The sequence below is a fragment of the Vipera berus genome, assembly GCF_964194415.1.
Source record: "Vipera berus genome assembly, chromosome: 1".
NCBI lineage: Eukaryota > Metazoa > Chordata > Lepidosauria > Squamata > Viperidae > Vipera > Vipera berus.
Window position 1 is genome coordinate 297,248,635 of NC_138202.1, and position 14,839 is coordinate 297,263,473.

The 14,839-nt window shown below is 40.5% G+C and overlaps 1 protein-coding gene across 2 annotated transcripts in view; it reads left to right on the forward strand.

Annotated features, from left to right (window-relative positions):
* Window positions 1-2,009: 2,009 nt before the first annotated feature.
* The window catches only part of CAPN11 (calpain 11), a 47,937-nt gene continuing 35,107 nt past the window's right edge, over window positions 2,010-14,839 (forward strand). The window contains exons 1-3 of one of the 2 annotated variants that reach the window (XM_081332710.1): window positions 2,010-2,198; window positions 10,622-10,720; window positions 14,290-14,580. In XM_081332710.1, coding sequence (XP_081188836.1) covers window positions 14,335-14,580 — 246 coding nt within the window. In that variant the 5' untranslated portion in view covers window positions 2,010-2,198; window positions 10,622-10,720; window positions 14,290-14,334. The remainder of the gene's footprint in view (window positions 2,199-10,621; window positions 10,721-14,289; window positions 14,581-14,839) is intronic. The other variant, XM_081332709.1, reaches the window with a different exon arrangement.

Here is a 14,839-nt window from a genome sequence, read left to right on the forward strand (position 1 = left end):
CATTATCTCCCATGCAAATACTTGTATTTGCTTATTATCCCTGCTTAGTTTCAGTTCAGACAAAATCAGTTCAAGTGTTGCATTTGCTTATGTTAATAAGCAGGAACAAGAAACACAACTAAAATTTTGCATTCAAATAAGAGCCAAAATAGGAAAAGAATAGAAAACTTGAGACTTTCCCCTGGGCCACACTGGATCATATACTTTGTATACCTGGAGCAGTGTCCTATATCAAAGGATAATGATATACGTGTCCTTGACCCACACTGGAAGGTGAGTATGAAATGAAGTTGCAGAAATGATGAAGCTGATCAGTTTGGTCAAGGAAAATATGACAAACATTTTTTGGAAAGACTGGAAACTTTAGACATTTTGTTGAAAGAAGAAAAGATTAAAAGGTGGATTTTAGATTTGGGCATTTCAAAAAGTCAAAGAGAAGGGGGAAAGGGGGAAAAAAGATGGTAGCTATTTGATAGAAAGGTGGAAGACATAATCGTTTTCTTTTTCTCATCATTTATCCCCTTTTTTCTTATTTTTGACTTCTTTTTGTTTTGTATACTTTTACTGTTTCAAAAAAATTCTAATTAAAAAAGATATAGCCATTTTTTTCAGTTCCAAAGTTGCTTTTGTGCAAAGTATTTAAGCATTGCATGAATCAATGATGTTTGAACAGTATTCATATCACATCATAGACACACCCAAGGGAAAATGCTTCCTTTCGAAAGGCCCGAAATGTCTGTTCAAGCAAACAACGAAGCATTTTGGCTAAAAGCAGTTGGCTAGCTATTTGTCTTCCTTTGAATGAGGTTGGTACACCTGCCTGTAAGAAATATGTTGGACTGGATGCAGCTCCACCCTCTTGTCCTGAATCAGAGTTGGCAATCTGCAAACCAGCCCCTTACCTTTGTGACTGAAACTTTCCACACCACTATTGTTTTCTGAAGTAGAAAACACAGCTGTATGCCAGGCATAATGCAAATGCTAAAGCAGGCTTGCCATACTTCAGAAAAACAAAGACAACCTCCTGCGGGGGGGGGGGGGGGGACAGGACGCGCTCGGGCGGGAGAATGAAATCCAAACCTTGGTCACTGTCCATCTATGTAAGGATTTTTACTGGTAGAATAGAACACTACATAAATATGACATACATACATACATATACATATATAAATACAGAATTATGCACAGTGCTCTTTTTGTAAAAGAAAAAGGTGCTGGAACTCACATATGTCATACAACCCGCCTTGCCTACCCTACAAGGTTCCATCCAAAAAAGGTGCTGGAACTCCGTTCTGAGCGTTCTATGACAAAAAAAGCCCTGATTATGCATATACCCATATATTATATGACACAGAGAACAACAGTCTAGTTCGGCTTACGTATATGTGTGCATGGCGAGAAACACGAATCTTGCGAGTTTACCAGACTGATGGCATAGGGAACAAAGCTATTACAGAATCGGGTAGTCCTGCTAGGAATACTTCGAAACCTCCTCCCAGATGAGAGCAACGGAAACAGACTGTAAAGTGGGGCGTGTGGGGTCTCTTAACAATGCTTTGAGCTCTAAGCACATAACGCAAATGTTAAGGACTCCAACTCTTGGGAGACCAAAAGGTGATCCGGACCATCTCCCTCAAAAGTTGAAGCGCCGGCGATTTGGGCAGAAATGGGGAAACTCCTAAGGGCAAATTTTCAGCACGTTTAATCATCCCCTTCTATCACCTAGGACAGGGGTCTTCAAACTTGGCCCTTTTATGACTTGTGGACTTCAACTCCCAGAATTCCTCAGCCAGACAAGCTGGCTGAGGAATTCTGGGAATTGAAGTCCACAAGTCATAAAAGGGCCAAGTTTGAAGACCCCTGACCTAGGATGAAAGTCAAGGTCAATCAGTAGGTGCCGATTTTACGGGGTCGTACAGCGAAACGGGGCGTCGGAGCGTCTGGTACCGTCCGACACCACTTTTGCAGCAGAGAAGAGACCCGGATTCCGCGTGAACTATCGCAGCCGGCGGCGCCTTTAAATTCCCCGCCCCCGCCCAAGCCCCAGTGGACCCGCCCGCACATTCTCAGCCAGCTAAACCCCACCTTCCTTAGCCCCGGAACTTGGAAGGGCAGCTGCGGCGCTTAAATTCGGAGGCGATGCGCAGGGCGTAGGGAGGGGTTCCGAGAAGCAGAATTGTGGCCTTGCGGAAGCCGGCGTAAGTAAGAGTCCAGCGAGCGGCCGTTCTACACCATCCGATTAAGGCTTGGTTTCATGCGGGAGGGGGGCGGGGGGGGGAAAGGCCAGTTGCAGATTCTAGCCGCAGGGGTCTTCAAACTTGGCCCTTTTATGACTTGTGGACTTCAACTCCCAGAATTCCTCAGCCAGACAAGCTGGCTGAGGAATTCTGGGAATTGAAGTCCACAAGTCATAAAAGGGCCAAGTTTGAAGACCCCCTGTGAATCTAGCGCTTTCTCCGCTCCGCTCTTTTTTTTGGGGGGGGGGGAAGGGGGTGTTGCTGCAGGGCCTGGAGATATCGGCTGGACCAAGTGCCCTGCCCTGCTTCCGCTTTAGCCCAGGACTGGCCGCAGAACAATCAAGTCTTGGTAGCCCCCATGTGGGCAACTGGCCAGAGTTGGTCGCCACGTAGATCGTCACCCGACTGGCTCCATAACCGGGTGCCCGAGATTGCGGGCGCGCCTTCCGCCCCAAATTTAGCCTCTAGACTCGAGAACCTTGAGTAATGCAGCTCAGTCAGTCCTTCCACGAAAGGTGCGCTCGCGGTGTTTTATGTAGGCGTGGGGATGATCTCTTAACCGGGATTACTATCCGTGACTCTTAGTCTGTGTAGCTGGAAGCTGACTTGAGTGGCTGCCAAATTAGCAAGTGACACTCCTGGAAGGCCTAACCGGGAATAAGCAGGAGTTGCCTTGAGCTTTCCGAGAGGGGAAGCTTTCCTTAAAGTTGTATCAGCCACAACGCCACCCCTATTTTGAGATTTGCTTCAGAGTCAGCCCTCTCAGTTTAGCAAGGCAGCAGTGTGTCTTGCCTGCTTTTCTCTCTGCAGTGTTTGTGTGATGAATACTTGGGGTTGGCTGTTGAAAAGGAGAGGAGGCCAGCTTCGGACCTCTACCCGCTTGCAGATGATGATGATGATCTTGGTCTTGGAAGGAAAATTCTTTTTATGCTGCTCCTCAAAATATTGACTTGTACAGATGGATTAATGTAGCCATTTCCAATTTGGCTTCTTCTGTATATGCAGAGCCTGCAACTCCAAATTCTTGGCCACTATTTTGCAAGCCTAGCTCATCCAGGGGCTGCCAGGGTGGGGAAAAATGATTTTGCATATAAGCCTGTTTGATTTGTTTTCTTAATTTATTGGGACACTTCCCCCCCTGCACTCATTGTCCTACAATGAGGGCAGTTGTGGATACAGTAGAATTTATGGTCTATTCATGTTATACTAATTCCTCTCCTGTATCACTGACCACATTCTGTAGATGGATGCTTTGTTCTTTGTTGATAGACTAGCAATTTTGCAAAATTAAATTTTTAAGCAGTTTTCTCTTACTATCACTTCTGCTTCCCCATCCTTTCAAAGGATCCTTTCAATTTGACTGCCAAGAAAGAGCAAAAAATGGTGCTCTAACTTGCCTGCTATAGAATTTGCAGTAACCAATATTCTTTCATCTCCAATCCATAGCAGAACAAAACCTATTTTTAGCTGCTATGTTTTTTTACGATGGATGATGTTAAGGTTTTCAATGTTTTTATATTGTAAGCTGCCCAGATACAATATGGATACAAGATGAGCAGCAAATAAATTCTATAAATACATACGGTAGTTTTTATACATACAGAACACCCATCCATTTCTTTAATGTTTTGTATTTTAGGCTATTTGCAAAAAGTTTCAGCAATTTCTATGACAGGTAACAGAAAAAATGGAAAAGCATGGCACGAACAAGACACAAGTTGTGGTGAGACAGTGATTCCTGCAAAGGAGGCAAATAACTGCCCATATGCCACACGGAATGGCAACCTTATGGTCTGGATTACATATCTTCATTTTCCATAAAATGTACTATAAATCTTCCTGATGGGTACAATCTGTTGCTTGGTTGCAGCTATATTTCTTTCATCAGTAGATGCCTTTGTTCCTATCTATGAACTCTAGCTTAGGAATACCTATTAGCCAAAATATGCTTTGTGTAACTTACCACTTCGTTGCTGAAAAGACTCATTCTGACCTGGAGCGTGGAAAGAAGCTAAAAGATTAGAGTAAGATGGAAGGTAAAGCAGCCACACCATACCTCTGTGTATCTGTGGGATGGTAGAGTTGGATGGTTATTTTAATGTCATTTGCTCACCATCAAGGTGAGTCCTAATTTAAACTGTTTGCTCTTCTAATTCTGGGATGACTTCCAGATTTAAAGTGAAGCGATAATATTAATGAGAATGAGATGGAGGCTGTAGACTTACATACAGAGAGAAATCTGTCTTTACTGTCTACTCTCCAGTCCAATTTCTTTGCCAAGAAAATAGAAGTACTATATTCAAAGTAGGCTATGCAGTTCGATTGTTGCATTTATAATATTGCTTCCCCCCTCAGTGGCCCATATAGAATTATTTATATAAGTCTTTATTGGCCAAGTGTGAATAGACACACAAGGAATTTGTCTCCAGTGTATCAGCTCTCAGTGTACATACAAGCAATAAGTGATAAATCATTATAATCATAAAATACAATCATAAATCATAAGATGCAACATTCAAGTGATAGTCATAGGATACTAAAATAAGTAATCAATATAACTTATATTCAAGTTTCTCATTTTTCCTTTTTTTCTCTTACTGATTTTTAGTCTTGGGAGTGATAAGAATAGTAATAATAGGCAGAAGAGAAATTGAGATTGACAACAGACTTCTTAAGTTGTCAGCCTGCTCCATTTGGATTCCTCCCAGATATGCTGGAACTTATCAAATGCTAGAAATTCTAGCCCAGGGGTGTCAAACTCACAATGTCACATGATGTGTGGCGACGTATTGCGATTTTTTTTCCATTGCCGGCAATGGGGTGGGCACGGTTTTGGCATGAGGCATCTGGCCCGTAAGCCAGCAGTTTGACAACCCTGTTCTAGCCAGTGTGGTTAGAGTCCTCGATCAGGCCATTTTGGCTGTGAAGCAGTAGTAGAAAAAGAAAGCAACAGCTTGAGTTGTACTATAAAAGGTACCTGCTATTAATCCTAAAAGTTGGCATGGATCCAAGACACCACTGCAAGACCTCAGAGTGGTACCAGAGGCACCCAAGATATTTAGCTAGAGGAGAAATGAATGGGATGGGAAAGACCAAGAATTTGATTGACTGACTGATTTTATTTCATTTGTAGGGCCACTCCTCTTGCAATAGTGACTCTGGGCAACTAACACCACTTTAAATACCCAGATACAAATAACAAAAAAGGAAAGCACCTAGTAAAAAAGGCATAAAAGAATACCACAAGTCAAGTCCACCAGCAGTAAGTTAACAAAGACTCACAGGCTCAACTAATTCTGATGCCATTCTTGGAAAATATCCAGGTCTTTAGAGGCTTCCAGAGGGCTACTAGATTGGGGCCAACCTCAACCCAAGTGATAAGGTATTCCAAAGAACAGGGGCTATAACACATTTTTCTCAGGCAGATGAATTTTACCTAGCTGGTTTTAATTTAGCTAATGTAATGAAGTTAACAGTAGTCAAATAATCAATACTCTTTGGCACAGATATGACTTTTAGGTCGTAGGTGATATAGGTTGCCTATCTAAACTCTTTAGTTTATAGCCTTGGTGAGGGGTTGTTTACTTATGAGCTATAGAACCTTTGTCATAAGTGACAAACAGTACAAACTTGATTTCCCAAAGGCAATACTGTAAGGCCGTAATACTGCTAAGCTTGTAAGCCGCCCTGAGTCTTCGGAGAAGGGCGGGATATAAATGTAATAAAAATAAATAAATAAATAAATAAAATAAATACAAGTAATAATCAGTATACAGGTAGTCCTCAACTTACAACCATAATTGAGCCCAAAATTTCCATTGCTAACCAAGACAGTTGTTAAGTGAGTTGCCTTTTTTACGACCTTTTTGGCACAGTTGTGAAGCAAATCATTGCAGTTGTTAAATAAATCATACTGTTAAGTGGATCTGGCTTCCCTCATTGTCTTTGCTTTTCAGAAGCCAACTAGGAAGGTTACAAATGGCAACCACATGACCCCAGAACAGTGCAACTGTCACAGATGCCAGCTGTCGAGCACCAAAATTTTGATCATGTGACCAGGGGGATCCTGCAATTTTCTTTTTTATTCTACAGCACTGAAAAAAGTTGAAAGTCATTGCTTTTCTTTCTTTTTCCCCTCTATCCTGCACTTTTCTTTCCCCCTCCCCATTTCCTTACTTTTCATTTTTATTTTATATTGTGATAATTTAAATAAAATTTATAACTTCCTAATAAACTCTAATGATGAAACCTGTTTGCGGTCCAAATGATGCTCAGAAGAGAGTCTTATCAAAATCCCTTGAACCTGGGGCATCCCAGTTAAATAAACTACCTAGTACTAGTTGGTTTATAAAAACTATTATGCATGTGCATATATGTGAAAAATAACGCTTATATACTAAGTCTGATTATAATAAAATGCTTATTTTTTTTATTTAGCGAATTAACTCTTTCCATCCCCAAATTACAAAAGTCATCCACAGAGGCCTGTCTTCCTCGTTTTCCTTTCTCTGCATTGCCAATGTTGCAAAACAGACCTTGCAAAAAAGTCCCCCCCCCCCTTGCTGGCAATACAGAAGTACCATTTTAGTTTTTGATTGAAAATGTTTGGAAATGGAAATGGGAGGAAAGCAAAGCACCCTGCTACTTGTCTGCAGTAATCTTTTACAAAAATGCATGGACCAGACATTGCTGGAAAAAGAGAAATGGCCGGCCGGTTTGCACTTAATTTGCAAATGTTTAGAAGCTGACTAAGCATTGATGACTCCAGTTGGCATGGTGTCAGGTTTGGTGGGCGATGGTGGAGGATAAAGCTAATGGGAGAAATGTTTGTATGAAACTTGCTGAATGAATAGGTCCAGATTTTAGAATGAGGGAAGCACAGTGATTATTTTGGATTTAACCTGCAGACCATGGATGCTAGACTCGGGAAATAGAAGGAGACTGGGGTACAGTAGCATACTGTTCATATCTGCATCTTCCCTGTATCAATCCAAATTGGCATTTCTCATTATATCGTCCTGTTTGACCAGCAATCTTCACTCTTGGATATTGGTTAAAGAAATCTGTGAGATGCTGACCTTTAAACAAAAATGCTGATATTTTGAGAATCGGATCTTGAATTTCAAAGATTTGAAGAGCGGGAGTTTGGTGGGATTCACATGTAAATAGTGCAGTAGTGCCACTTGAATTGAAAATTCGCCCATTAATGTCAGAGCTTCTTCCTGACTTTGGAGCTGGCTTAGAATGTTTCACGTATTAACCATCATAGGGATATATAAAGCGCAGTGACTATTCCTTGTCTCCCTGACCTACCAGTATTTGCACATAGATTTAACCAACCTGGGAAAAGAAAATGGTATTATTGTTTATCAACAATTACATGATGATGCAGCCACCCATAATTGATATGTTATCAAATGTTTATAATTATTGTCAACAATATAACTGGGAGTGTTTCTTTTATAGCATTCTGCCATTATAAAGCTTTAAAAGTCAATATTCAGTAATTAAATTGGAAAAGAGGTAGAAAAGAAATTGTGTAGAGTGGCCAAATTACAATGAACTAACTTCCCCTAATTGTAGTTTGGATGATAGAAATAAAGAGGCTTGTTTCTTAAAGGAGCATAACATTTTGAAAAACTCTACATTTAAAGAAAAGTTCAGTCAAAGCTAGACATTGTGTCTTAACCACAATTACTATGTTTTTCCTAATAGATTTTTTTGTTTGTACAGATATCTTCTTTGGTAGAAAGATTGAATAGGGATAATTACAATATTTGTATTCCTTCCTAAGATTAGTACATGTGTGAGGATGGGTGTATGTAAGTATACACATTACCACAGGTTTTCCAGTTTCTTTTTTCAGTTTTCACTTTTGTTTGTTATGATCATTTTCCTTTCTAATTCTGCTTTTTTTGCCTTGGGGTGTTTAATTTAAACATCTGTAGTAGAATTCGAATTGTTCAGGGGTTAATTGGTTCGATGGTATTTCCTTCACTGAATTTCTTCACTCTCGTGATATGTTCTTCACTCTCGTGATATGTTCTGTTCTAACCTTCTTCTTTACTTCAATGTGCTTAATGCTGTCAGCTTGATGCTGTCAATATGTGGTATAGGTAGTCCTCGACTTACAACAAATCGTTTGGTGACCATTCAAACTTACAACAACACTGAAAAAAGTGACATGCCCATTTTACACATTTTCCGCCATTGCAGCATCCCCATGATCACATGATCAAAATTTAGATGATTGGCAACTGACTCGTATTTATGACTGTTGCAGCATCCTGCGGTCATGTGATCACCTTTTTGCAACCTTTTGACAGGCAAAGTAAACGGGGAAGTGCGATGACTCGCTTAAGAAACGGCAAGAGAGGTGGTAAAATGGGGCAAAACTCACTTAACAAATTTCGCACTTAGCAACATCAATTTTGGGCTCAATTGTGGTCATTAGTTGAGGACTACCTGTACAGGTTTCTGCAAATTACATCCCACCATATTGGTTATGGGAGAGGCACTCTCCATCTGGCTCCTCCGAGGAGACCTGTTCAGTTTGATTGAACCTCTGGCATAGATGTTATCTTTTTCGGAGCACACAAGCCCCACAACTATGTCATGGTATTGCCCACAAGGTTCCTGGCACTATTGATAAATTTATGGTACCTGACTCCCAGCAACTTTGGGTGGTTTACAAATTATTTAAAACATGAGAAACAAGACAATGAAAACAACAAAAGTATTGTTTTTCTTCGGCTTTGGTATTAGATTGTAGTTGTACTTTCGTTTGTTGGGGCTAGAAGATTGGGGGGAGGTTTCATTTTGATCACAGAAATATCGGGGTGGGAACTATTGATCCAACTCATTGCTCACATTGCACAGTTGCTTTTTAGGCATTTCTGAAAACAGTTTTTCTGTTCAGGCATTGCTACTAAATAAGGGCTCACCCACAGAGGCTTATTACTGTGGCAGAAAGATGCCCCTCTGTTTGCTGAGAACATGTCCTCACAATGGAGCATCCATTTCATGAACATCCACAGCTGAGGCAGGCCAAATTTGCTCCAAGGTGTTCTGGGATGAATGTTTTGCCTGGGAAAATGGAAGAAGAGGTCCCATCCTGTAATGAAAGAGGAGTTAACCTGGCAGGTCTCTTTCTATCCACCCCTTGGCTCTCTGTTGGTTGTGTAGCTATTTGAACTTCAAGGGAGACTGGAATCTGGCTTTTGCAGTCACTTCTTAGTTAGTTAGTTACAGGTAATCCTCACTGATTATAGTTGGGACCAGGAACTTTGTTGCTAAGTGATGCAGCCATTAATTGAAACATCACATTATTGCACCCAGTTTACAAGTCAGTTCTTCTGCAGTTGTTAAGCAAATCACCAGGGTTCATTAAGTGTGACAGCATATGAACACAATTTGCAACTTCCTGCCAGCTTTCCCACTGACTTAGTTGGAAACTGGCTGTGAAGATTACAAGGAGCAATCACCTGCCCACAGAATTCAGGAACCATTGTAAAAGCATCCTGGTTGCCAAGTGCCTAAATCCTGATCACAAGACTGTGGAAATGCTTTGACAGCCACAACTTTGAGGACTAGTTGTAAGTCTGCATTTTCAGTGTCATTGTAAGTGTGGTCACTGAATGAGTGGTGAGTAAGGAAGGAGGGACCACTACGGTGGGAAGGTAACAGCGTTCCGTGCGCCTTTGGTGTCTAGTCATGCCGGCCACATGACCACGGAGACATCCTCCGACAAGCGCTGGCTCTTCGGCTTTGAAACGGAGATGAGCACCGGCCCCTAGAGACGGAAACGACTAGCACACATGTGCAGGGGAACCTTTACCTTTACCTTTAAGGAAGGAGTGCCTGTATTTGTGGGCTATTCAGTCAAATTGACAAGCCTATCCCCAATTTAATGCACATAATTGAAAAGGTGATAGGGTGGTACTCTGTGATCTGGGCAGCAAAGAATTCCTTCCCAATAATGTTGGTAGTGTTGGGAAGCCTGGTGTCCTCATTTCCCGTCCTCACAGAAATGTCCTTTTAAAAAAAAACAACCTACTCCCTTGTAGAATGTGTCTTGGCAGAAATATAGCATCAACATGCAGCTGTTTTTCCCCTCTCCTGTCAGTTTGAATGATCAGAGCTGTGTTCTGCAATTTGACAAAGTCCAGTTCTTCCACATTTATCTAGAGGCGGCATTTTGGTTGCATAAAACTAAACAACTTACATTACTGGATGGTAGCCAAGAAAGATGAGTCTAACTGCTGCCACCTACCAGTCAATAAGTTGACTGCTTGACAGATCAGTAAAAAAGTTTGGAAAAATCAGGTGGATATGTGCAAAAGCATCCTACCAATCATAACCTCTTTCTTGAACTCTGGTTCCAGGAACATTTATTCAGTGGCTGCCTCAGGGCTGTACAAAGGAGGGAATCATTACACCGCAATTAAAGGGGACAAACTCCGCTGCCATCAATCGGGTGTCAGGTCAGTCATTTGCTAGTTCTCTGTAAGAAGAAATTAAAACAGGAAATGATTGGATAGAATGAACTTATGCAAGCATGACCCTGGCACATACTTTGTATTGAAACTGGTAGTGGTTTTCCCAAGTTATAGTATTTAAATTTTACTCAAGGAAGACCACAAATCGGGGTTCTTACTGTATCACATGGAGAAGCTGTATGGACAGCAACAAATCGCAGCTTCTGGTTGTGTGTTTAAGGGCATGCTGTGGGAGCATTGGGATTATGATTTTTCTCTTCAGAGAAAAAGGTCTGAGCATTGAGGACATATTTGCTGGTGTGAATCAGTGGGTCACACTGAGAGTTGACTTGATCATACAATCTTCTGTTGCATGTTACAATTCTACCATGCTATCATTTTGTAGCTAAAGCAAGGTCTTTCTTTTTTTGAAAGAAATACAAGTATGATTAATACAGTTCATATCATAGTTATTTACTTTGCTTTCTGTTTGCAGTCAACTTACATATAAAACAATGAAACTACCGGTATATAAAGCAGGAAGTACTTGCCTCGGTGCTGATGAATGGGGATTCCGTTTTACCCCACCCTACTAGTGAGTCACAGATAGAAGAAAGGCTGAGTTAGTTGGAAATAGTTGCTGGAACATTGAGCAAAACCAAACAGGATGGAATTCAACAGATTCAACCTCTCTTCTCCATGCTAAACATAATATTGGGCATTCTTCTCCATCCTACCAGATCTAGCAGGGTTGGCATATTCCAGGTCTTGTCTGTGAAACAATGTCATGTAGTGGGACATAGATCTTAGTCTTCCCCATCTAAGAGCTAGATGGCCCTGACTTTGTTGGCTTTATGGAAGGCCTTAAAGACTTTGGATTGCCCTTGAACCCTGAATTCAAGATATTAGTAGAAGCTGATGGGTAGATTCTGTGTTGGAAGACAGTTCCATTTGTGTTATTTTTAATTACATGCCACTCTACAAAACTTTAATTCATTTTTATTTTATGCACACACTTCCCATTCAGAATGATTTGGTTAAAGTGGGCAGCCATACAGATTCTATAAATAATTTAACTTATAAATGAATATGACAGTTGTCTTCCATAATCTTAAAATCCATCTTGTAGAAGATAAAGGCAAAATTATTTGGAGTTTTTCAGAAGATTGAACAAGAAATCACAAGGAAGTAGAGTTCATTTGGATGTCAGAAGAAACATCCTGATGGTCAGAGCTGTTCCACAAGAGCATAGACCTGGGATGTCAAACTCGCAATGTCACATGATGTGTCGCGATGTATCGTGACTTTTTTTCCATTGCCAGCAATGAGGTGGGTGCAGTTTCGCCATGATGCATCTGGGCTGCAGGCCAGCAGTTTGACACCCCTGGCATAGACTGTCTCAGAGGGTGAGGGGCTTTCCTTTGCTGGAGGTACTTAAACAGAGGCTGGATGGGTTTCTGTAGAAATAGATTCTTAGGTTGCACCAGTCGCTTCTAATACTTCTTTTATTTTATTCCAGGAAATGAGTTCTTTTTGAGATTGAGAAACAATGGTCTATAGAATAAGAGCAGTAGAGACTGTGGTTAGCAGCCCTTGGTTTGCAATGGAAAAAAGTCTTAAGAGAAAAAAGTCTTCAAGAGCCGATGTCATTGTTAGAAGATCCTTTGCTTACATTTGTGTCTGAGGAAGCTAAACCCAAATGGTCTCTGTTTACCATTTTAAATAGCTGCAATTCCAATTATGGTTTTTAGAGGCCTGGGGTTTCTGCATCTAAAGTAATTTATACATCCCAGTTCTCTTTCCAGAAACTGCTAATTCCCAAGACCCATCAACCTGAGCCAATATGTTCAGGACTAATGAATGATAGACATTGCAATCCATATCTGTAAGGTAACATGTTACCCGTCCTTCCCTAGAATGCAGTCTCTTCAAAATCTGCAAGAAAACCCCATCACAAAACAAGGAAAGTAATTATGTATAGTGATTATGATGATTTATTAAATGTATAGGCCACCTGACTTTTAATGACTCTGGATGATTCCCAATAACTAAAGATATTATAATAAAATCAATAAAACAAAAGAAAAGATAGCAAATTCAGCGAAGTGAGGAGTCTCACTCTCCTTTCCAAATATATATTTCTTCTAATACTGAAAATAACTCCTTAAAGCCTGCTTGCTTATTTCAAAATAGTATTTTAAAGTTTCAGATTTTTCAGTAATAATGCAATGTGGTTCATACTCTGCCAAAAGGTTGATATCATGTGTTAAAAATTGTTTGATTCTGCCAGAGGTTTCTGCCAGTGATATGGTTTCTCTTCTTTCTCTAACTTTAGGCTGCACAGAAATAGAGCAACGTTCTTTTTAATATTTAAATAATATGAATTTGGCCATTTGAGCTTATGGAGTATTGCAACAAATGTGATTTGTTCAACAGTGATTTTTTAAAGTCATAATTGCCTAGATTTGCACAACAAACTCGGCCAAACCAAGCACTGTACTCACAATACAGATCAGCCTGATATGTGTAAACCCCATATGTGTAAACCTCTTGTATTGCTATAGGACAACAGTCCAATAGAGAGCAGTTAGCTCACACGTAAAATCCAGATTTAAATCCCTTAGAACCTTGAAATAAGAAGCCAAAGACAATAAATATATGAAAGACAGAAGAAAAAGTCAAAAAGTGTAAACCAACACCACTTACTGTAGTGTTTAGTTATTTTCTATCCTTGTGAATCATCCTAACTCCTACCCCACCTATCCACTACATCAGACATTGCATTGTAATTATAACACATTAAAATTGCTTGGTTTGCTATTGCTAAGCACATTAATTTGTGCTTAGATTGTAAGCCGCCCTGAGTCTTCGGAGAAGGGCGGGATATAAATGGGATTTAAAAAAAATAAAAAAATAAAATCTATATAATGTAATATACTCAAAGTTTGGTAGGGCTACCAGAAACTAGATTTCAGAGACATCAGTTGACTATTTCACAGTTATTGTCCTTGAATATCACGTTACATGTTTTGCGTTGCAAGTTCCATTGAATCAGAACAGTTTGCAGGGAACTTCTGACAGAATTTTCTCATTCAATATCAGTACTGCTGATTATCCAGAGATCTTGCAGGTCATAGAAAGCACACAAAGTCAGACCTAATATACGTATACCGGCTTTAAAGAAAGGTAATTCTAGTCATATGGCTGTGTGATTTTGAAGAAATACTTTCACAAAGTTCTACTAACCCTTTATCATGGGTTAATCACAAGCAACAGCATTCTTCCGCTGGAGTTTCCTGGATTAATTACCCAGGCTTGATGTCATTCTTAGGTGAAAAGAGAATGGTGATGGCTTTGCAGGGACTGTTGGTTAGAAATCAGAATCTGAAATGAGTTCAAGATAACTGGTTCCTAAATTGAAGGCAGCATACCATCTTTCTAGATCTCTTAGGCAAAGCAAGGTTAATAATTCCCAGTCCTGTTGGCCAGAAGTCTCCAGGAATACCCTTTTCCATAACTGCAGATTTGATTTCTGATCTATGGTCTAACTCACATGTCCTTATTTTGGCTTCTAGGAGAACTGCTAAGGCACCTCTTGCCCCTGTCAAGCAGGGTAGATCATGTTTTCTTTTGGAGGAATTGCTGCCAAGCTGGAAAGAGACCGCCTGCGAGCTGAGGGTGTGGGTGATCACCAGAATTCTGTGAAGCACCTTGGTCAGGATTATGATACCCTGAAGCAAGAATGTTTGGAGAGTGGAACATTATTTGAAGACCCCCTGTTTCCTGCTGTTCCCTCAGTCCTTGGCTTCAAGGAACTGGGCCCTAATTCTGGCAAGACCCGTGGGGTGCGCTGGAAGCGCCCATCAGTGAGTATCTGTGTGCTGAAGAAAGCTTTAGTAGTGGGATGATTTGACATTATGGTCTGCATTCAAATATAGTAGATTTCATCCTGGCTTATTGAATCAACTCTAATATATTTGGCGAAACCTTATTTTAACAGACCCATTTTAGTAGACTTCATATGCAATAGATAGAATTTCTGTCTGGACAGTCTCTCAAACTGACAGATAAGTTCATTACATCCGAAATAATTTGGACCAAGCACTGAAGATAGATGTTTGGATT